Below are 22,599 nucleotides of genomic sequence, written 5' to 3' on the forward strand. Positions count from 1 at the left end.
CCCCTGAGGCGCTTAGCGCCCCTGTCCCGCGGGGGCTGCCGCGGTGGCCCACACGCGTCCCAGTCCTGCCCGCCCTTTCGCGGCGGAGCGCGCCCCCCATCGCGCATGCGCGCCCTCTCACCGCGAGGAAGCACCCGCCTCTTCCCGCTCCTGCGGCCAATGGGAGGCAGGGCGGGGCTACCTGTCATGGCCGCCCCCGTGTCGCGGCCTTGAAGTGGCGGCGGCTCCCGCTTCGCACGGTCCCGCTGCCCCCGGCCGCCGCCTCCCCTTGCCGCCATGGGCACCGTGTACGCACGGGTAAGCGCCGCACCGTGGGGCTGCGGGGAGGGGCTCGCCGGAGAGCGGCCCGGCGCTCGCCCCCGCCCGGGGCCTGGCCCGAAGGTCGCTGAGGGGAGAGCACGGCCTGAGGGGAGAGCACGGCCTCAGCGACCTTCGGGCCAGGCTCGGGGCGGGGGCGAGCGCCGGGCCGCTGGGGCTGGGACCAGGATCGGGCCGCCGTGCCGTGCCCTGACTTGCCCGAGGTTCCCCACGTAGGCTTGGGTGGCAGCCGGGCCGGTAAGCGCTGTCCGGCCGGGGGCCTGCGCGGGGCCGGGCTGGTGGCAGGCGGCGGGGTAGGGACCCAGCCGGGCACGGGCTCGGCCGCCGCCGTGCTTGGAGGGGCCTGGCCCTCCCTTCCCGGAACTTTCCTGCCTTCCTGGCGACGGTCGGGGCTGACCTTGCCGCAGGGGCCTGGAGAGAGCCTGGCTGTAGGAATCAAAATAGAAAAAAAAAACAAAACAACCAACAAATACCCCCCTAAACACCCAAACCACTAAGCAATGAGAAACTGCCCCACAGCTGCAGGCAGCACGGTGAGAAGTGGAGGTTGTAGGTTTGCACTTCCCTGGTAAACAGCGGTGTTGCTTAAAGAGCTCTGTCCTGTCTCGCACCCTGAAGCACTTGGAGACCATCCTGATGAGCTACGTGACTCTCCAAATCCATATACCATTGCTTAAAGAAGCAGCTTAAAGGTTTAAGTGTTTGTTCAGATAGGACAAGAAGTAGCGTTTGTAATGGCAACAGGAAAATTGTGTTTTAACTATCAGAAAATAATTTCAAAGAGTAAGGATACGTAGGCTCTGAAGTACTTTAGGAAGGCAGTGGGTTCTCCATGCCTCAAGGCTTTATTAGAGAAGCATTTCTCAGGATATTCTGGATTGAGCAGTCTGTTTTATGGAAAAGTGTAGGAGCATGTGTAAAACAGGTTGTGAGAGAGTTAGGCTATATCAGTGTAACGCAGAAAAAGGTCAGCAGTGCTGTTGACTGTAAAGCAGAGGAATTGCAGAGCAAATGTTAAGACCTTGTGAACTTAAAAGTGCTTGCCCCTTAAAGTAACCGTGGGGAGCCGGCACAGGGGTGTTTAAAATTGTGATGTAGATAATTCAGGAATGATTAATGAGTGACTGACTTATTTGGAGTCTGAGAATGATCTGGGTGACTCCTCAAGATCCCAGGTACAATTAAGTCTTTTCTGTGAGCCGGTTGAAAAGCAGCAGGCTTTTACATAGTGTTTCATTAGACTGAGGGACAGCTGCCGGGTGCTTGTAAAGGCTCCAGAGTATCTCATTACCATGACTAATTTAATTTTGGTTTAAAATTTTTTTTTCTTGTATGCTTGGGTTTTGTATCCATCTGTAGTATAAACTGATACACAATATTGTGTGGATGCAGAGCGTTTCATGTTTGCCTGAAAATTACTGGGAGTGAGAGAGTATTGTGTCCTCATTTAACTTGATTCTGATATGTAATAGCAATTTACTATTCCAGCAAAACAACTATCCCTACATAATACGGCAAGTACTGCATTAGTCACTTAAGACTAAAAGTAGATTTACAGAGTTATCCAATCCTGACCTCTGCTTTTGCAGGTAACCCTCTGCTCATTCATGCTTGAATCCTTTATTTTCTGATAAGTCTTATTCTAGGACTCTTTCAGGTATAGTAAATAAAGCCATGCTGTGCTGGAAACCACTTTGATTAAAATGCACACTTCTGATGGATAGGGACTGAGGTTCTTGAGTGTTACTTGGAAGGTTACTTTTAAAGGAAATATTAAAATATAAAAACATATAAATATATGTGAAGTAACATGCTGAGAACACCTTTTGGTTTTTTTTTATTGTTCAACATTAACACTCCTCTCCCTCCCCAAAACCCAAACTAAGTAGTGGCACCCTGATTTTTTAGATTTTTTTTTTTTTTTAAAGATAAAATAGGAAGCATGCCTTAAAAATAAGGTTATTTTGTGAAAAGTGCAAAGTATTTTTGAGAAATCATTTGGCATGGAAGCTATTCAGCTATCGTTAAAAAATTCAGCAAGCAGGTAGGTAGCAAGTGTGCTGGTCGTTCCCCTCATTTGGGTTCTTCTCTTTTGCTTTTTTTCCCCTTAGGATCTGAACAAGCACAGTATCAAGAACAATACATTTTTTTCCTTTGCAAAAGGCATAAATCATAAATCCACATACCATATTAAATGCAGTTTTCTTTTATGCTTTCAGAGCTTGGAGCCTCTTCCAATGGGTGGGCCAGACTTTGGTGCCTTGGGAGAGGAAGCTGAACTGGTTGAAGTTGAACCTGAGGCCAAGCAGGAAATTCTCGAAAACAAAGATGTAAGTACCTGTACAACATGCTCATTTTTTTCTCAAGAGAAATGCCTTGACACCCTTGCTTGCATGTTTTTCCTAAGTGAGCTTTCTAAATTATGGTTTGAGATATGGAAGAATTAAATTTAATGCTGTGAGTTTAATCTGATGTTGTCTAGTCTCTGTTATTTATTTTTTTTCCGTACCGCAGTTGTTACTAGAATTCAGCTTTGAGTTACTAGACTTGTTTCCAGATGCTGCTTTCCCCTCTCTCTCATAAGAGATTACTGCTTCTGCAACACCGCTTAGGTGCAAACAAAGCAACTGTCCTTAATCTGCTAGAGTGCAGTATTAGCCAGCTTCGGGTAAAATGCCACCAACATGAATTATGTTGCTGAGGGAAATACTAAATTCAGCAGAGGATGGTAACTTGTTTGTTTGTATTTTACATGTAAGAGCATGTCTGTCATGGCCCATGATATATTTAGCCAGGCTAGAGAGGTGAGATAACAACTGTTATCTTTTTAAAATTTTCCTTTCCTTTGTGCTATTCAGAATCACACTCACTAGAAGCTTGGTAATAATGATTTTATTTGATTATGGATATATTCTGATAGGTTTCTTTAAGCAATTTGCAGTAATGCTAGGTTGCTCTTATTCTGCTGTTTTTATTATAAGTGAATACATGAAACATTTGCAGTTGTTATTTTTTACACCTACTCCTAAAATTGTATACACTGAAAAGGTTGAAAAAATAAGGGAAATGCAATCGCTGTAGTCTATTTGTACCAGCTAACTTGGAGTGTGTTGTGATTTTTAAGATAAAATTACCTCAGATGATTATATAAAAGATGAATGATTTCAAGAAAATATAAAACCTCATAATGGAAGTGATCTTAATGTGCATTTTAAACTAGAATGCTCCAGTGGCAGTGATAATTGTAATAGTTAGTTTAAATATTTATGGCTTGATGGTTGATTTGTTTTTTCCTTTAACTCTTTGCTTATGTGTAGCTGATACAAGAAATGACTAACTACGTTTTGTCTTAATGTGTCTTAATATCTGGGTGTGATTTCTGCAGTGACTTTATTTGTCCTTACAACACTTATGACTAAAATCCCATCAGCTACAGTTTGTTACTGTCTCTTCTGTTACAACCAGTATTAGCTTTGGTGTTAGAGTTCTTTTTTCTTTAATTTTCATGTTAAGGGAACAACTTTCCACGATTGTCAGTAGCACTGATTTCTGATAATGTAGGTTAGCAGTGACTATCCTAGGAATCTATATGTTTTTTCATTTGGACAACAATATTTTTTTGTGTGTTGGTGATTTTTGATACTCGTTATTAGATTCAAATTAAGTATTTGTGTTTAAACATCTGTTCTGTTTAGGTGGTAGTTCAGCATGTGCACTTCGAAGGACTTGGAAGGACCAAAGATGACATTATAATGTATGAAATCTCTGATGTTTTCAAGGCTAAAAATCTCATTGATGTAAGTACTGTAGTAGTATCAGACCTCCTGTTTAAAAATTCAGGTTACTATTTTCTCTTTTTCCTGCTTTTGGGAGACTCCCTTCAGATGTGGGGCAACTTTGTCAAGTCTTATGATGATTCTGATCTTGTGATATGAAAGCCAAACTTAAATATGAAATACTGGCAGGTCCTGCATTTTCTGATTTGTTCAGCTCACGTTGTGAGGTGGCTAACAGTACTCTCAGATACTTTCTCAGCTTCATTCCTCCCATTTGAGAATTGCTAACCGTGCAGGTGACATTTTCAGTTAATTTGCTAAAGATGAATTACTGGATCTCAGCACAGATGATTGATACCAATCTCCACAATGGGTCAAAGTGTGAGTTAGGCTGTACGTCCTTCCACTTTTAGGTGGTGACTCCTTCTGGAGTATGGCTGGCAATTAGACCTGTAAATTGGTCTACATTTAAACAGATTAGGGTGTTTGGGTTTTTTACCAAAAGCATGGGGCCTGTAAATAGGTGTATAAGTTTTAACTGCTGAAACCTGTTTGAGTCATAGGTTTAAATATTAAAACAATTAGGAAGCATACTAGCAAAAGGTAGGAATTAAGCCAGATGCTCTGGGTTTAATTTATTTATCAATTCAAGTGTTAAAAGTGGCTGTGATATGTTTTGAAGGCACATATATGTGTCTTTGTACACAAAATCTGTGAATATTGTATAACTTAGCTGCATTTTAACTATTTTATCCTAGTTATTTTTTGGGTAACCTGAAAGACTCAAGTGGAGTAGATGATCTTTGGAGGTCCCTTCCAACCCAAATTATTCCATGATTCCATGACTAAGCTACTTGTCTCATCCTGTAGGTGATGAGAAAATCACACGAAGCGCGTGAAAAGTTGCTTCGTCTAGGAATCTTTAGACATGTAGATGTTCTGATTGATACCTGTCAAGGTATGTATCGCCTCATGAATCCTCACCTGTTTTCTCACACACATATGGACACGTGCTTGCTTATAATTTATATTTCCCCGTGTAAGAGGTTGGACATTTTTTGTGTATATAACTTACTTTCTCATATACCTTTACATATCTCACATGTACGTTTAGGTGTGCTACATATATGAATGTATGTGTCTACATCCATTATCCTTATGAAGATGTACTTGCATATGTGTCTGTGTATACGTGTGTGCATATAAATACTACTTGTATACATGCAAAAATGAGTGTATTTCCAGCACTAAAATAATTACAGTACACATCTCTCAGTCCGGAGTTTCAGAGGAACACTTGAGGAAAAACTTGAAGATGTGTCCTGTACTTCCATGTATTACACATCCCATTACTGACATTATATCAGCACATCCTTGGTGCTTAAGGAAATGCTAGTAACTGGATCAGTGCTTGTGCATAAAAATTGGCTTGTATGATATATGGGGCAGTTGAATGTGTGCAGGCTTCACAGTAACGCTCAGTTGGTATTCCCAGGCTTGTGGCTGCTTTTCAAACTCATTGTTGTTCTCTTCAGCAGAGAGGGAAGTTGTGTTTCTGAGAAGGAAATGCATTGCAGTCCCACAGGTTGCTGGTGATGGGATTCTGTCCCATTTGCTTCAAGGAGAATTAGGTACCCTTGACGGGTGTGTTTTGGAACAGCTGCCATAGCCAGAGCCCTGAGGGAACTGGGTGGTTTCTGTTGATCAGCACTTACCTGCAAAATGCTGGGAGCCCTGCCCTAGTGATAGCATTGTTCTTGCCATGTTTTTAATTTCTGTTTATTCTAATATAAGAAGTTGTGTACATCTTTTGTTTTTAGTGGGTAAGTAGCAAACAGGTGTTAACTATTTCGTAATTAAACTAACATGTTGATGATTAAAGCCAGGCATGCTATGATGGCATGTATCCACTCATATCCAAAGGGCATCTTTTTCTCAAGCCATTTTTCTTTGTAATGTGGACTTTTATTGTAATTTAATTCAACCAGTTTTCAAGTAATTCAAGTCACCTTCTGTGGTTTTTGAATATCTCTTTAAAGATAACATACTTTTTTTTGTTTATGTAGGAGATGATGCCCTTCCAAATGGTTTAGATGTAACTTTTGAGGTAACAGAGCTGAGAAGACTAACTGGAAGTTATAACACTATGGTTGGCAACAATGAAGGCAGTATGGTATGGATAATTTCAAATAATTATTAATTCATTTTGATATTTGTCTGTCTTTTGTGTTTCAAACCTAGCAAGGAATTTGGTGATCCAAGCCAAATTATTTTCTTGATCCAGCTTTACTGAGGCTTGGCCAGACCCTTGTCTCTAAAGAGTCTTTGTATTAGTCAGGCTTTCATTTAGCAAAAGCCTATTTTGAGCTAGGGAAGAATGCTGTAACTTCCAACTCAGTATGTTAATTCTTAAAATGATTTACGTTATTTCTTGATAATGTTTAAGATGCTTTGTCTACTGGAGCAATTAGTAAGGAGTTTAGCATTTAGTTTCTGTGAGATCTATTTAAAGTGTTTTTCTTCTCAGTTGAAATGCTTTGTATATGACTTAAAAATTGTTCTTGTTTTTCACTGTTTTAGCCCAATACCAGTTATTCTGAGCTGCAAAGGGTAAGGTTTCCTAGAACCATATAAACAGTGGAACTTGTTCCCCACTGGATTCAGTTAAGGATGCATCACATTAAAAATCTTGTGTGAAAAATGTTTACCAGTTGGCGCAAAAAAGTAACAGCCATGCTGCTGTTCTGTTAATGTCCTTTTAACAGAAGTGCTGGTGTAAGCAGATGGTGCTTTCAGGTGCTCATTCTTGCACCCTTCCTACCTTCTCATGTGCACAGTGCAGCTGTGCCTGGGACTGGTAGATAAGCCAGATCAAGGGACTCATCCTTTTCTTCTTAGAGGTATTTTTAACCTGGATAAGATTCTGTATGACTCAGGTGATGGTATTTTGTAGGTGCAAGGAGAATAGGAAATTAGTGAGTTGAGAGCTGCTTATGCAGCTCTGCTGCTAAGAGCAATGTCCAGAGCATCATGACCCAAATGAAACCAGTGGGGAGTCCTCCTCGTTGGTTCTAGTATCTTTGAAAACAGCCTGAAAGCTACTTTGGTTTCTTCTGTGCTCAGCTTCCCCTTACATTTGATTTTAATTCTACAGCAAAGCAAAACACTTGAGTGATGTAAAAGCATGACTCTTACATGCTGGTATTGGCAGCAGAGATTGTTTCCTGAAAAGTTGAATAGATTTGACATTTATTCTAATGCCTAAAATTCATCTGAAGCCTATAGATCTAGTATTTCATCCTAATAGCCCTTTCTGGTTAGTTGGATAATTGCATAGTAGCCATCATCACAAAGTTCAGGTGACTGTTTTGCTTCCAATAGCTGTTAGACAAAGGCAGTCAGGATTTGGTAGCTTTTTTATGTTCTTTTAGAATAGAGCACTCCACAATAGAACAGTCCTCATAGTGTCCGTGCTTGGAGGAAACCTGCCCTATCCTTTCTGCCAAAGGGCCAAGTACTGCCAAAGGGATGTAAGAAATTTATGTTGGAACAGGCCGAAGTGTTTGACTAGTTTCTGGAGAATTGTAATGGTATGTTGTAGTGCCGTCAGGACTGATTGCAAGAGTATCTTGTTACTAGAAATAAAATATGGAGAAGTGGCTCTGTACTGATAATTTTCCATTGGGTTATTGCTGAGGTTCCAATGAACCCTACCTGACGGGTACTTTTCCTGATGATCAGCTGGAAAGTCTGCAGTTGGTAGAGCAGCTGCTTATTATGCCAAAGACTTATTCTCCTGGGCTTTGAGACTGGCTGGGATATTTTTCTTGACGTAATAGCAGTACTGATGGTACACCAAGAATGCAGATGAAGTCAGTAGCTACTGGACAGCAATAAAAAGTGGATGGTTAACTGTAACTTGTGCTGTTGTGATGGCTTTTGCTGCCAGTGCAAAGAGAAATCTAACTTACAAGAAAAACACATTCAATTGCAGCTATTTTTAATGTCTTCATTTTTCATTCTCATCATAGATATGCTTGCGTTCAGCATATGGTTAAGGTGCAAGACAACAAACTGTGAAATGCTGTGAGGGGTTTTTTTATTTTCTATAGGTACTTGGGCTCAAGTTCCCAAATCTCTTTGGACGTGCAGAAAAGGTAACCTTCCAGTTCTCCTATGGAACAAAGGAAACTTCATATGGCCTGTCATTCTTCAAACCACAGCCTGGAAACTTTGAAAGAAAGTAAGGGATGCATTTTTGAGTACTACTCTTTTTTTAGTGAAGGAATATAAAACAATTAATAAGATCTTCCAGTGAGTAATAATTAAATGTATTTCTTTCCTGAGGGTCTGTTAATAATGTAGCAGAGCTAGTTTCTTAAGTTTTTGTGATAAACCTCCACTTAATTACATAGTTTCACTTTCAAACCTACCAGTAATGTTGTGTTTCAGTTTTTCAGTTAACCTGTATAAAGTAACTGGACAGTTCCCTTGGAGCTCTCTTCGTGAAACGGATAGAGGAATTTCAACAGAATTCAATGTAAGTGCAGCACAAGGGTTTGTGGAACACATGCTTCATTTAGATTTAATTCGGGTCACAGTTGGCTTTCACAAATATTTGGTTTACTTTTTTAATGATTGAGACACTTGTGCACAGGGCTAACTTGTCATTATTTGAAAGAGGTCAACAATTTTAAAATGACAGAAGTAATACACCTTAGTCTTTCTGCTAGAATTCAATCTTATTTTGGCCATATAAAAATACCAGTGTGTTTTTCTCCAAATTTTTAATGTTTAAAGTGTGATTTCAGAGAGGCAGCTTGTTGCCTAGCTCACTTTATCAGCCCAATTCAAGATACTTTTCATTTGGGTTGGATTAAGTAGTGTGTACCTACTTGGAGAAACTCTCTTGGCTGGAGCAGAATTAGTATTACTCTGAAATGAAAAAGGGTTTCTCTCAGATCCAAGAAGCTTGGAAAGAAAAAGCATAGAATCTTATAAAAAAACTTCAGAGAGAAAGATTTTTCAAGGAAATGTTTATTTTAATTTTGTAGCAAGATTTTTTAAAATTTCTTACTTAATTCTTCATTTGTAGTTTCCAATCTGGAAGACGAATCACACACTGAAGTGGGAGGGCGTGTGGAGAGAGCTTGGCTGCCTTGCTAGAACAGCATCCTTTTCTGTTCGAGAAGAAAGCGGACACTCTCTTAAATCTTCTCTCTCTGTAAGACTTTTTCATGATAATTTTTAAAACACATTATTTTGAGTCATCTAATACTTACGAATGAACCGAAGGAGCTTTTTGTCTTAGTGGGTACTGTGTTTTACTTCAGACATCTTTTGCTGTGTTTGGTCATTCACACAGAGCCATCCAGGAGGTCCAGAGAGAAAACGTATTTTCATAGTTGGCTCTTGCGTTTTGACTGTGGCATAGGCTGGCTTGTTCTTTCTGCAGGGCCTCCTTCTGTCTCATCTGCTATCTCTTTTTGCATAATTGTCTTATTTTCTGGAAGATGAGATCAGTAAATTTCCTCATCCTAGAGTTGCTGTGCCCTTTGTAAATATTCTTTCCTACCTATAGTAGTTTTTGGTCACTTGCCATCTTTAACTTGTAGCTTAGAAATTGTAGGAGATAAACGATTTGCAGGTTACTGTCACAAAATTGATGATTTACACTGGGGCATTGTTGCTGCTGTATTTCTGGTGTGTACCATGCCCAAAAGATACAAATGTATGCATTTCATGTAGCCTCTAAATTCAAAACTAAGTTAGTCTGTAGGTCCTGGGTTAACAGTTGGACTTGATGATCTTAAAGGTCTTTTCCAACCTAAATGATTCTGTGATTCTACATTATTCGCAGATCTGTGAAGCTGCACTAGCCTTAGCTGGAGCTGTGGTTGTCTTCCACTGTTTGCACAGGTTTTGAAGGAAAATACTAGTGTCACTCTGTGGTATTCAACAGATATGAGAACCTAAAAATATTTTTTTGATTTATTTTTTTTTTTCAGCATGCCATGGTAATTGATTCCCGGAACTCCTCAATCTTGCCAAGACGAGGGGCTTTGCTGAAAATTAATCAGGTAGTATTAAGTGACTTATGCTATTACTGTATTTATATCTGTAAGTGTGTTTGAGTAAGTCTTAATTTACCTAATTGATGTTCATCTTAGAAATGTCTAAAGATAGAATTCAATCGTAAATTGACTAGGAGACAGTGATGACCGGTATTTACTTTTTATTTTTACAGTGTGTGACACTTAAAATCATGAAACCTTTTTTATGATGGCAAATTTTCATTTGTATACCATTTGGTCAAACAGCACCACCATTTTATCTTGCCATTAGCATTAAATTATTTACTTACTGAGATATATTATCCCTTACAGTATTTACTCTACACTTTCCAGTAGATATTAGTCCTTGTTTTCTAACACTGTAATGTGAGACTACCAGACCGTGGTCCTGTTGCTACTTACAAAGTTTGTAAGTCTTAGAATTAAAAATGAGAGACGGGGTAAAAAGAACTCTCAACGCCATACACATGAATCATTTTGGCACAGAAAATGTTTTTCACTCTTACTAGTTTCAGAGCTTTTAGAAAAGCTGGCTTTTCTACTGTATGGGTTAAGACTTCAGAAGCATTAACTTCTGCGATGCTTTAGAAGCAGATTGTTTTGAAATGCCAGTGGGACTCTTTTAAGTGCTACTGTTCCTGTAAGCAACAGTGAAGTATTCTGAGTCAGAAAGGTGGTTATAATTCAGGGTTTAGATAACAAATTATTTGTTAGATGCTGCCTCTAACACTGATTCAGTCACTTCACTTGTTATTTTCAAATTGCATTGGTGGAATGCAACTGTCTGGGTCTTCAGCCCTGCTTTAGTACATTTGAAATCTTATTCGGTCTAGGTAAATACAGTAAGAGTTTTGATTTTGGGTGCTGAATTTTCCTGCTCCATTTTATTTTGCTGTCATATACAAAATGGCTTAGAAAGCAATACCTTGGTTTATTATTTGGAAGAGAAAAATGCAGCTCATTGTTCTGAGGGTCATGCGTGGTTTTTCATTGACCCAAAATTCTGTTGTCTTTCCATACCAGTATATCTGTATTTCTTGTACAGAAAACACTGCCTATGCTGATGCAGATATGATGAACCGTTAGAGAGAAGAAACGTGTAATATCCATTACAGCTTTCATAAACATGTCTTTACAGGAGTTGGCTGGCTATACAGGTGGAGACGTGAGCTTTCTGAAAGAGGATTTTGAATTTCAGTTGAATAAGCAACTCATCTGGGATTCGGTAATTTTTTTAAGGATATTTTAGTAATTAATCTGAGTTAGCAAATTAGATTATTGAATCTGTGTCTATGATGATTTTTCACCATGGGTTAGAAAAAGATTGTGGAAGTAAAAGATGGATGGCATAGATATCTTGATTTGTTTTTTTGAAAGTGAAAGCCTCTTATTTTTAACCTGATGTTCCTGGCATGTGCAGTCACGTGAGAAGTGGGCATTCTGGAAAGAACAGCTTGTTTGACAGTTAACCATATGAACTCTTTTCCTTTCAGAAGTAATGTTGGGCATGTCTGTTCTTTGTGATCTTTCTTGAGTGATTTTTCAAAAACTTATTACAGCCTTGGTTATGAATATTCTGACTAATCATGGTTTAGATTTCTTTTGTCATTGTAAATTATGAATATATGACTACCAATTTTGGTATCGTGGCATGTAATTATTTCTGCTATGTAAAATTATTGGGAAAGAATGGGAAGACTGATTTCACTACAACGCTAAGCTTGCACTACAACATTTTGTGCACAATGAAAAACTTAAGTTCCAATAAAAAAAACATGTTACCATGAGAAGTTTGTATGAGACCCCAGTCTGCCACCCCATAGGCAGAACACGTCACAGATTTTATGGTGTGGTGTCTGTGTTAGTGCATTGGTTTGCAGTCACTGCATGGTTTTGAAATAAATTCCTATATCATCACTTAAAGACTGGGTTTGGTTGGCAGAGCAGTTCTTGTGTATACTACCTAGATTTCTTTCAGAGGAAATGACAGGATAACTCCAAGTTCATGTTTAAAGAACTTCAGCTGCTTATGAGAACATAGAGACCTTAAGTTTCGAGTGGCTTTAACAGCACAGACCTAGTATTGGGTGGAAATATTTTTTTTCTGCTTAGTGAAATCAGAATTTCAATATATCCTAGAAATACTTCTGTCTGTATTTAGAAAGAAGTTCTTCATCACGTGGAGATGGTGCAGTAAGTTCTTGTCTCATAGCTGAAGGGGAATTAAACAGCAACTTCTGTTATGAAGATTAAAAAATCAGAGGGTTACAATATTTGCATCCCAACATACTGACAAAAAACAAAAAAGCATTGAGAAGATGTCTACCTCTTGATAGTTTTTATAGAAGTACACTAATGATGAAGAACTTCTAGGAGACTGGAAGAATCTTAACATTATGCCAACAGTACAACTGAAAAACTCCAAACTACTTCCATAGTGCAGATACTAACCAATTGATGCTGGAAGGATCTGTCAGTCTGCTGTTTCCTGCTTTTATTCTGAGGCGACTCAGTGCAATGAAGTTCTTGGGTTAGACCAACGAGGCCAACACAGAAGGGCATTTTAAGGCTCTTTGCTATACCCCTTTCTTATTACATTGTATTTGCACCTTCCATATGGTGGAAGAAAGGGCGTTGCCTGATAAGCGTACTTGTAATCATCTTACATTTATTTGCTGACCTTCAGCTGAGAAAGATGGCGTATTCTCCTATGAAATAATTTAATGGCTTCATGGCTTTGCTTTTTCCCATGACTGCTAATATGCCTACATTGTGAGTGAAAGTGAAGCATGTCTCATCACATGGTGTACATACTTTTATTATCACTCATTGTTCATGAGTGTAGACTTGCGTGGAACTGACTTTTGCATATGCTGTACGCTGCCTGATGAGCTTATATCTGATAATGGCAGGCAGTATTTATCATCTGCAAAATTTTGTATCATCTGGGGACTCTCAGGGCAGAAGGTAGCAGGAGGGTGCTGTAAAATTAGAGACATTATCCAATACCTTCAGCCTAGGTATTGACAATAGATCTTACCATCTGGCAGTAGTACTTCTACTTGGTACGCAGGCAGCAAGCGATTAAATGTATTCATTATAGTGATTAGCTCCCAAGAATTACTGTATAGATAACTAGTTAGTATATGTGTTTGATGTCAGTACAGGGAGTTGCAGAAGGTGGTTTCATTTAATTATAAGGCTAATTTACAGACAGTTAATAATTGTACGGTTTTTGGTAGCTATACGTTGGACTTAGCCTCCTGTGGGTTTAAAATTGCCAGGAGTAATTTATGTCAGCAGTGTATTCTTGAAAATGAAAAAAAGTCATGAAAATGCATAAGAAAATAGGAGCTTGATGAGTGTTCCCTTCAGCTATTGTGAAAGCAGCACTTGGTTCAAATCTGCTGCATTGACTTCTTCAAGATGTAGCACCATATGAAAGAAAGAGGGCAGCAATGATCAAGAGTTCCCTGAAAATACCATTACTGATGGTGTGATATCCATGCGTATGCTGTGATCATCTGCAACTTTGTCAGACTAATGAGAACTCTGCCAGTTACTGAGCAATGAAATTTTACTAAGAGTGTTTTTGGGGAAATTATGTAATACATATTAATAAACAACTTCTTTTTCTCTCCAAAGGTATTTTCAGCATCTCTTTGGGGTGGAATGCTAGTACCTATTGGAGAAAAGCCATCCAGTATAGCTGACAGGCAAGTTCTTTAAATGTTTCTTTATGTTTTTCAGTCAACCCAGGTAATGTATAAAGAAAACTCTATAGTAGAAGAGAGAAGCAGTAGTAGTTCTGGTTCTGAGGAGATTAAAATGTTTCTAGTTAGCTTTAATTGCATGTTAGTATTCAAGCCATGCCTTCTGGTTTTGATTTTTGTATTAGGTTAGTCTAAATTTGTGATTTGCTACATGGTATCTCTGCCTGCCAATATTTGTCGTTACAAAATGATATTTACTATCTGCAAAATTTTGTGTCAGGCATATGTAAAACTGTAGGTGTTTTTAGAAGTAAAGCCTATTGTAACTACGGTGGCTTTTTAGACAATTTTGCCTTCTAATGCCTGTGTTTAAATAAATCATTTAGACTTACATTTATTTACAGTAAATACTAGGTGTTAACTTCACATGTGATAGATCTTAACTACAATATTTCTGATTCTTTGGTGCTGAGAATCTTTCTGCTTTGATCTTTGTAAGTAACGGAAGATTGATTTTTATTTTTAATACTTCTATTTATTTTGATTTATTTGCAAATACGTGGTTTAGATTTAGATATGATTTTTTGTATTTCTTTAAATAGACTTTACTAAATGCGTTACAAAGTTACCTGTAACTCTGAAAAGCAATGTTAGAGGTATGGCTAGGTATTTTCAAATACATCCTTTCAAGTGAAGCATTAAATTAAATTTGACTGTATTCACTAGGTTTTACCTTGGTGGACCAACAAGTGTGCGTGGATTCAGTATGTACAGCATTGGACCGCAGAGTGAAGGTCTGAAACTTTTACATCCTGCTCCTCTGACAATACTGTAAATATCAGTGTGTGACAGTCTCCAGTTCTGTCCCCAAGCTTTGTATATCTTAAAAATCATTGCACTCATTCTGCACTTTGAATCTGAGAAGTGTTATGTCTTTGATCTGTCCTTATATATTAGTTCACAATGGAATAAAGCCCAGTAGTTCTTCATTAAGCCATAAGTTAATTTTGTAAACCAAGTGCGTTGTTCAGACTTGCATACTTCCAGTATGTCACTTTAATTAGTAAGCAGTCTTCAAGTTGAAAAAGTTCCTGAATGATGGTTATAGCAACAGTCACGTTCAATCTCTGTGTGATACAGCATATGTTCAGGGAGCTTAGGGGAAGGATTACATGATGAACAAAGGTGTTTTGACAGCCAGAAGCTTCCTCAGTTCTATTCCTTACCCTGCTGATGACCTGCTGTTATCAGTGGATTCAGTATTCAGTATATTTTAAAACTAATTACTTAATTGCATAAATTTCCCATTTTTAAAATGAAGGCAAGTATTTCAGAGATGTTCAGGAGGTAGTCTCTGATGAACCACAAGTAGGTGTGTGCCTCAGGCTGTTCCAGTGAGGGAATGAAGCAAAAGGGCACTTCACTTGGTAGGTTTAAAGAATTGTGTAAGTGTTAATTTTTTTACTTGATAGTGGTGAGGTTGGAGAGAGCTAGAAGCAAATGGCAAGAGTTGTAAAGGATAGAAGTGCAATGTAAAACAACTTAAGGATGCGTTCTCATACCTTTAACAGCTGGTTCTTTTAATATATTCCACAGTAAATGTTTTTATCTCAACATTTTACCTAAATAGGTGATTACCTGGGAGGAGAAGCCTACTGGGCTGGAGGCTTGCATCTGTACACCCCTCTGCCTTTCCGGCCAGGCCGGGGAGGGTTTGGAGACCTTTTCCGAACACATTTCTTCCTTAATGCCGGAAACCTCTGCAATCTCAATTATGGTAAGACTCGATAGAATTGTATATAACAAAACCTGCTTGTCTACATATATAAAAGTAAAAAAGATGATGAGAGCTGTTCTGTGCCTGTTTACTCAGAAGCAGTTTGTTTACTATGTATATTTTGGTGCCTGTCAAAAAGCTGCTGCTATTAACTTGTATATTTGACAGATTGGCAGTAATTTTTTTAGCTTTTTACAGAAAGTCTAGCACAACTTGTGGAAAAGAGAGCTAGGGTGGTGACAGTAGTATCTGTGAATTGGTGATGTTCAGAGACCAGTGTGGTAATTGATTTACACCTGCTGCTTACACTGTTCTGAAGGGAGATTGGAAGATGATGTTTTAGTGGGATTCCAGTGTTTACTGGGATTAACTAAATAAAAAGTGGTGGCATTAGAGTGTAGGTGCGGGTGTGGTAGCTGATGTGCCTTCAGGGGTTTTTTCTCCCATCACCAATTGTGTATGACTTTTCAATATAATTTCAGTTAATTTTGGGATATAGTCTTTGATGTCTGCCTCGCTTGATGGAAGAGAGGTGGCGTCCGTAGGGGAGTGAAACACTTTATGCACAATTGAAAAGCAGATTAATTAACTTCAAAACTAATAGAGACTCACTAAAGACATTTACGTGTTTGGTACTTGTTTCCAGATTCATGCAAGTAGGTACCCTGCGATGGGAAATGAAGATCAACCAGCAAAACCATAGTAGTTTGAGTCCAAGGTACTTGGCATTTGAGAGTTGTGGGTAGTACATACATTTTGAATCTGCAGGAGATGCTCCTAAGTAGTGTGTCTTCTAGCTCTGAAAACCCAGTTAGCCTTTGACCACCCTGACAGTCAACTTTGTTCTGCTTGTTCTGCTGCTGGTTTGCTTTCAGGTGATGGTCCCAGAGCTCATCTGCAGAAGCTGGCAGAGTATATCCGGTGGTCTTACGGTGCCGGCATAGTGCTTCGACTTGGAAACATTGCTAGATTAGAGCTTAACTACTGTTTCCCCATGGGAGTACAGTCCGGTGACAGGTTAGTTTTTTACACCAATTTTCTTAAGTGTTAACTGGTTTTAAAGGCTACTGCACTTCTGTCTGGTTTTGTCAGAGAGAATTGCTGCCTTTTAATTTTGTTTGCTCTTTGCCAATTTAGAGATTTTTCAGCACTTGATACTCTTCTTTCAGATCTCTGTATTCCTGTTGGTTTCACAGTACTTCTTGGTTTAAGACTGTGTTTGTCAAGTTTCAAAGTTCAAACTTGAGATCAGCTGTTGAAATGTATGAATAGCTGTGTAGCAGATTTTGTTTAGGTGAAATGATTGCTCAAACAGCTCATGGGATTTTCTTGAGCCTTCCAAAATCAAATGATCAGATAAATACCTAGTTTAATATCTTTGCTTGAAAAACAAAAACAAGATTAACTATAAAGAGAAAGGGAGAACAAATTAATTTGTTAGCAGCCAGTTATCCTACATCAAGCAAATATTACAGTACACAGTAAAAAAAGCTTCAAGGAGCCTGTTCTTGCCTGTGAATACTCTGTGAGATACTCTGTATTTTGTATAGGACTTGGATTATGCTTCTACTTGTCATTCATGTGAAACGTGAATAATGGCAATTTGAAAACTATGGTTTTTACTTTGCAGATGTGAATACTCCATATGGATGACAGATTGGCAGGGTATTTATTTTAAAAAGCCTTTATCAGCTAGTATTTGTATTGTAACTTCCCAAAGATTGAAAAGCTTGGGAAATTGAGGATAGGGAGAATTGATTTTAATTTCATCAGTAACTTACATATCACTTACATTGTTTATTATTTGTTTCTTTTCAGGATATGTGATGGTGTTCAGTTTGGAGCAGGAATCAGATTTCTATAATACTGAAACATTTTTACATCATTTTATGAAACCATGTTCTGTAATTGAAATCAAGACTATAATGTATCTCAGTGTGGTCTAACTTTTTTCTTGAAATACAGATACACATCTGAATGATTTACCTCTCAGACTCCACAAGAAACTACATTAAAGAATTATGCTCTAAAGTTTCATTGTATCTCTGATTCTTATCAAAGAGGAGGGTGTTTGTAGGGTTCTAGCTACTTTGACTTACAGCCTTTAGGTGTTGTTGTTACTTGAATATATTAGAGTTGTGTCAGAAATTGGCTCTTGGATATGGTTCGCATGATCATAGATGTCATTGGCCTGCATAGCCTTCAGTCTTCCAACCACAATTCTCACAACTGGTGGGATGGCCAAGTGTGAATATGGGTGGAGCAGAAATTAAGGGGGAACAGGTTTTGTCCATCATCAACTTCTGTCAGCAGATAACCCTGAAAAAATTCTGTTAATGCATCAGAAACTGTTTTGGACCAGTAATGACTGTAAGTGAACCAAAATGTTCTCATTTGAATATATTTCTTTATTGTAAATCATCTATATTTAAATACCTCCTACAATCTGAACTGCATACTGTAAAAATTCAAGTTGGCGCTCTAGCACAGTAAATACTAAAATTCAAAAATAACTTTGAAAGGTTCAGGGGTCTCAACTGTGAGGCAGTTGTGAATGTTTTAATGTTCTTAGTGAAGCCATTGATGTGGGTCTTGTGAACATCTTTTTGTAGCAGTTGCAAAAAGGGATGTCTAGACATGTGATCATGTGATACTACCTGGTTTGCTTTTGTGTGAGAGGCGTGCCTCTCTACTGACTTATTTCACTGCTAATTTCTCTTAAAAGTGACCTCCTGCTTTATCACTCGGCTTGTATTCCAGTTTCTGTACGGTTGGACTAATTCACTAGTTTCGTCCTAACAACTCATCTTTGAGGATAGTTACGTACTAATTTTTTTTTACTATGTATTAATCCTGGGATGTCATCCTAAGAGGATCTGAACCTAGAATTCACTTTCCCTGCCTTTTAAATTTACTTTTTTTTGGTTATTAAGTGTTGGCAAATTTAAAATCTTACTACAAAGAAGATTCTGGGAGAGTAGAACAGAAATACACAAGCTATTATACTCCTGATTTCTTCTACTGAGCTGAAGACACAGGCTTTGGACATACTGGCATGCTACTTGTCTTGGCTGAATGCTGTCAGAACTGTCATGAAATCTTGCTGCCAGTCAGGCTGGCACTAAGACTCCACTCCCGTTACAGACACCACAGTTTTATATTGCTTTAGCATTGGTATGATTACTGTTGCTGCAATATAGTAACTAACGGTTTATGTTGGTAACTGGCTTCCTAGATCTGCCTAGTTTTGCAGAGGTTCGCTTGACCTAACATCCTTCCCTTAGAAAGTTGCAGCAGCAGCAGGCTCGCAGATGTTCAAAACAGAAAATTGTGTGAATGATGGAAGTCAGGTCTATTTAAAATACCAAAATTTAATATACACACACCCCCCCCCCCCCCTTTTTGGTGTGTGTGTATCTAACAGCTACTCTAGCAAATACATAGTAAACAAAACATTTCTGATGATTTTTATTGTTACAAGATAAAATGTGACACTATGTCAAGAATGTCAACAAATGTTACTAGTTTTCTTCCAGCACTTATCTATGTTTTGACATACAAAAATATTTTTAATGGGAAAGTTTAGATACCATAATACTGTTAGGATTTTCTCCTAGGAGTTCAAAGTTCGTTTTGCTCCTTTTCATAAAATGAGATGTATTCTTTGCCTTAAGAATGTTTTCCTGTGCACATTGTTTTATCACTAAAGGCTGCTCCAGTGTAGCACTTGGATACTACACAAGAGTGCCCTCAGCAAGTATCAGTTGCCCATTTCAGAGAGCACAGTAGTCTTTCTGAGTTGGGCAGGCCTACAGAAACAGCCTTCACCTTGGTCTGCATGCTGAGAAGCAGCTAGTCCACAATTAAGTTTTGAAAGAACTGTGATCTATAAGGGATGAATGGAGGAAACTGCTGAAGTGTGAAGAGGCCTTTCAAGCGCATCCTGACAGACCACGCTGTACCACACCCCATAGAATTGTCCAGGAAGAGTAAAGAGAGGAAAATGTTACCTTTACCTGGGTCACTGTTTCCCCACCTGTATTGCACCACATTGAAAGGTAACTTTTTTAATGGTATATAACAGGTGCACAAAAGCTATCACAGTATCTAAAGTATTCATGTATTCCTCTGGAAGCAACATCTGGATTATGCAGTTAGTCCTATAGAATATTGGTATGCTTAATCCCATTTGAAATTTGTCACAGAGACTCTAATAATGAGGATGGATAAGACAGAAATCGGAATCCCACTAGAAGCTGCTGTCATGCTGGGCAGGCTCGGTGGCAGAACAGCTCTGGACAGATGTGAGCTGATTCTTCTCTTGGCTGATTGTGTTTCTGGCCAGAGTGTATCTGAAAGAGTAGAAGGTGTAAGGGTATGGCCTGCAGTCATAACTGTGATTCAAAAGCACGGATATCGCTTTACCTATTGACTAGTTAAGATGCTCTTGCTTTTATAGCCACACCCACGGTTAGGGACGGTAAGACGCTGATAAATGCCTTCAAATGGTGCACCTGAAGTGCCCACCCACATGCTTGTGGACGCTTTTTATCTGAATGGTGCTGAGGCTGCAAATACCATCTGAAGTGCAGAGTTTCTTCAGCTGTGTTGTAACTTTACTGTTTACAATCCTTTCTAGGGGCTAAAGGTGGCCTGGGGAGGAGAGGAGAGCTTTTGGGGACAATGACTGCATGGTATTGTTGCTTATAATGGGGGCAGTAATGTGTCGGAAGCAGAGCTAATTGTATCACCAGTTCTCAGGTGGTGGGCGATTCCTTGGAGCTGTTCTACTTCCATTAAAAAGTTGAAAATAAAGAGCGTATTAGGGAAGGTCTGGTGGTATTGGGTACTTGTTAATGAGCAGGCTGCTAGGGAGCTTCAGGGGAGGGTGGAAGAGGAAATTGGGAGGTTGTTAGAACGTAAGGGGCCAGTTTGCCGCCATCTTCTTAAAAGCATAACTGTATTTGATTTAAAACCATAACCTTTAAAAATAAAATACAATGCTGACCTCAATAATACAGAAGCACGCTTCAACATAAGTACGTTTGCTGTTCTCTGTGTGTTTTTTTTAATACAAGTCTGTACTTGCTGCCAATGGAAATCTTTGCGGAGCTGTAGCAACCAATGTTTGATACTTACTACCTTTCTGAAATACCTGTTGGTTTTGTTGGGCATCTGTGTAGAAATCGCTGTCCGTGTTGTGCCCGTTGAGGAAGCATGCAGGGTCTTCCTGCGTACTTCCAAATGCACGGGCCCACGGGGAAGGAGCGGAGGGCCAGGCTAGCTCTCTCCTCTACGGAGTGGGAGCAGTTACTCAAATGGAAAAGTGTAAATTTTTTACTGTGATGTGATGGGGGAAAAAAACCCAACTTTCTCCTTCATGAGGGAATATTAAGGAGTTGGTCAGATGTCTGGGAGTTTATCCTGAACTTTGTATGGGACAATGTAAGAAAATCATCCTAAAATTACAGCCTTGGAGTGATTAGGATTGTAGGATTTTTTCTGCTATTCTTGCCTTGCTTTTAAAAGGGCTGGAGCCTGGCAGCCACAGCAGTAGCAGTCCTTTTCAGGAAGATTTTTACGCAGTTCTCTACCACGGAAAGGTTTCTGAAATAGTGTAATTGAATGTACGTTTTCATGACAGCAGTGCTAAATTGCTGGTGGATGCTCTTGGATGATTTTAACTTAATTGGGATGAGACTTTATGCTGAATGTATGCTGTGCAAGTCAGGGCATTCAGCTTTCTTCTGTTGTTACGCAAAAAAAATGCAACCCAGTCTGCAGCTGGAAGAGCTGATGTCTGCATGGAGTAAATGGTCTTTGTAAGTTTTCAGTTAAATAGAGTACATAATAGAAATTATTCTGAAGCAAATCAGTAGCATCAGTTAGGTGGTACATTTCTACCTCAGTATTGAATAAATAGCATTATTTTGAAAAGAAATCAAAATAGAAAAACAACAAAAAAAGAACACCTCCCACTCTCCCCCAAACCCAAGCTCCAAACCCCCACCTTTTCACTCATCTGGCAGACCAGGAAGAAAAATTAACAGTGTCTTATGTCTACAAGATATCTATCATCTTAGAAAATGAGTACAGGTATTATTACAGAACAAGGCTGTATATAATGATTTTGTGGCTTAAAAACCAGGTGGTTTTGCTTTGCTTCAACATGTGAAGAACTGTGAGAGACCACATAGTATCACTATTATTTTGTGATACATGTAATTACAGTAATCTGAGGTAGTCTACGATTTTGAGAACAGTATAAATTGCTGTAAGGCTAGAACAGAGGAAACGGAACGCCTCTTTAAAAAAGGTGAGCAATGCTAAAAAGAACAAATGTAACTTCAGACATTTAAAAGCTCAGCTAAATATTAAAGCTAACAGTTCAGAGCTGAAATTAAAAACAGATTTTGAACGAGGTTTAGTCTTTCCAATGTGATTCTGTATTTCTGAAAAGATGTGTTTATGCTCTGACAGGTTTTTTAATGAATATGCTCACAAGAATCTCATCCCTGCTGAGAGGTAGGGTACCAGAGAGTATTGTCTGGTATGCAGAGTGCTGGTATCTCATTCAGTATGGAAGGTTGAAACAAAGAGCGTAGCTGGCCGCCTTCATGCTTCGCTTTAAGACAGAGTTATCTGCTTCAGACCGAAGGCCAGCAGCTGTGTCAGTTTTAATGGCCATTTGCCAATTAAATTATCAAAGACTAACACACACTTGAAAGTACTGATGCAAGCTCTTAACTTTCCTGTTTAGAAGAGCACTGTTTGTTTGAAGCACCGTGATGGGACTCAGAAAGACTCCAGGTTTTGTTTTGGTTTTTTTGGAGTGTCCTTTTACTTTCTGTTGCCATAGGCTTTCTCTCCCAGGCTCAGACAACCCTGCCGCCTTTTACTTTGCAATAGGCTGGCACACTTTTTCTACTTAGCTACAGATT

General features: G+C 39.0%; 2 protein-coding genes across 2 annotated transcripts in view; both read left to right on the plus strand.

The window, feature by feature from the left end:
- Positions 1-143: 143 nt before the first annotated feature.
- On the plus strand, positions 144-17,689 carry SAMM50 (SAMM50 sorting and assembly machinery component). Its single transcript, XM_056339318.1, has 15 exons — positions 144-297; positions 2,538-2,648; positions 4,014-4,115; positions 4,965-5,052; positions 6,161-6,267; positions 8,207-8,337; positions 8,547-8,634; positions 9,190-9,318; positions 10,103-10,174; positions 11,307-11,393; positions 13,814-13,884; positions 14,608-14,675; positions 15,512-15,658; positions 16,534-16,675; positions 17,477-17,689. The coding sequence occupies exons 1-15, from the start codon at positions 277-279 to the stop codon at positions 17,520-17,522; spliced, it is 1,410 nt and encodes a 469-aa protein (XP_056195293.1). The 5' UTR covers positions 144-276; the 3' UTR covers positions 17,523-17,689.
- A 4,687-nt stretch (positions 17,690-22,376) lies between these two features.
- Positions 22,377-22,599, plus strand: part of PARVB (parvin beta) — a 74,568-nt gene continuing 74,345 nt past the window's right edge. Inside the window, exon 1 of the mRNA XM_056339321.1 lies at positions 22,377-22,468. Coding sequence (XP_056195296.1) covers positions 22,447-22,468 — 22 coding nt within the window. The 5' untranslated portion in view covers positions 22,377-22,446. The remainder of the gene's footprint in view (positions 22,469-22,599) is intronic.

Source organism: Falco biarmicus, chromosome 5, assembly GCF_023638135.1.
Source record: "Falco biarmicus isolate bFalBia1 chromosome 5, bFalBia1.pri, whole genome shotgun sequence".
NCBI lineage: Eukaryota > Metazoa > Chordata > Aves > Falconiformes > Falconidae > Falco > Falco biarmicus.

Bases quoted from the DNA above. Each gene is read 5' to 3' on its own strand.
- SAMM50 (XM_056339318.1), top strand. From the start codon at position 277: ATGGGCACCGTGTACGCACGG. The intron at 6,268-8,206 runs GTATGGATAATT...TATTTTCTATAG, and splicing joins GCAACAATGAAGGCAGTATG to GTACTTGGGCTCAAGTTCCC. The intron at 14,676-15,511 runs GTCTGAAACTTT...TTACCTAAATAG, and splicing joins CATTGGACCGCAGAGTGAAG to GTGATTACCTGGGAGGAGAA.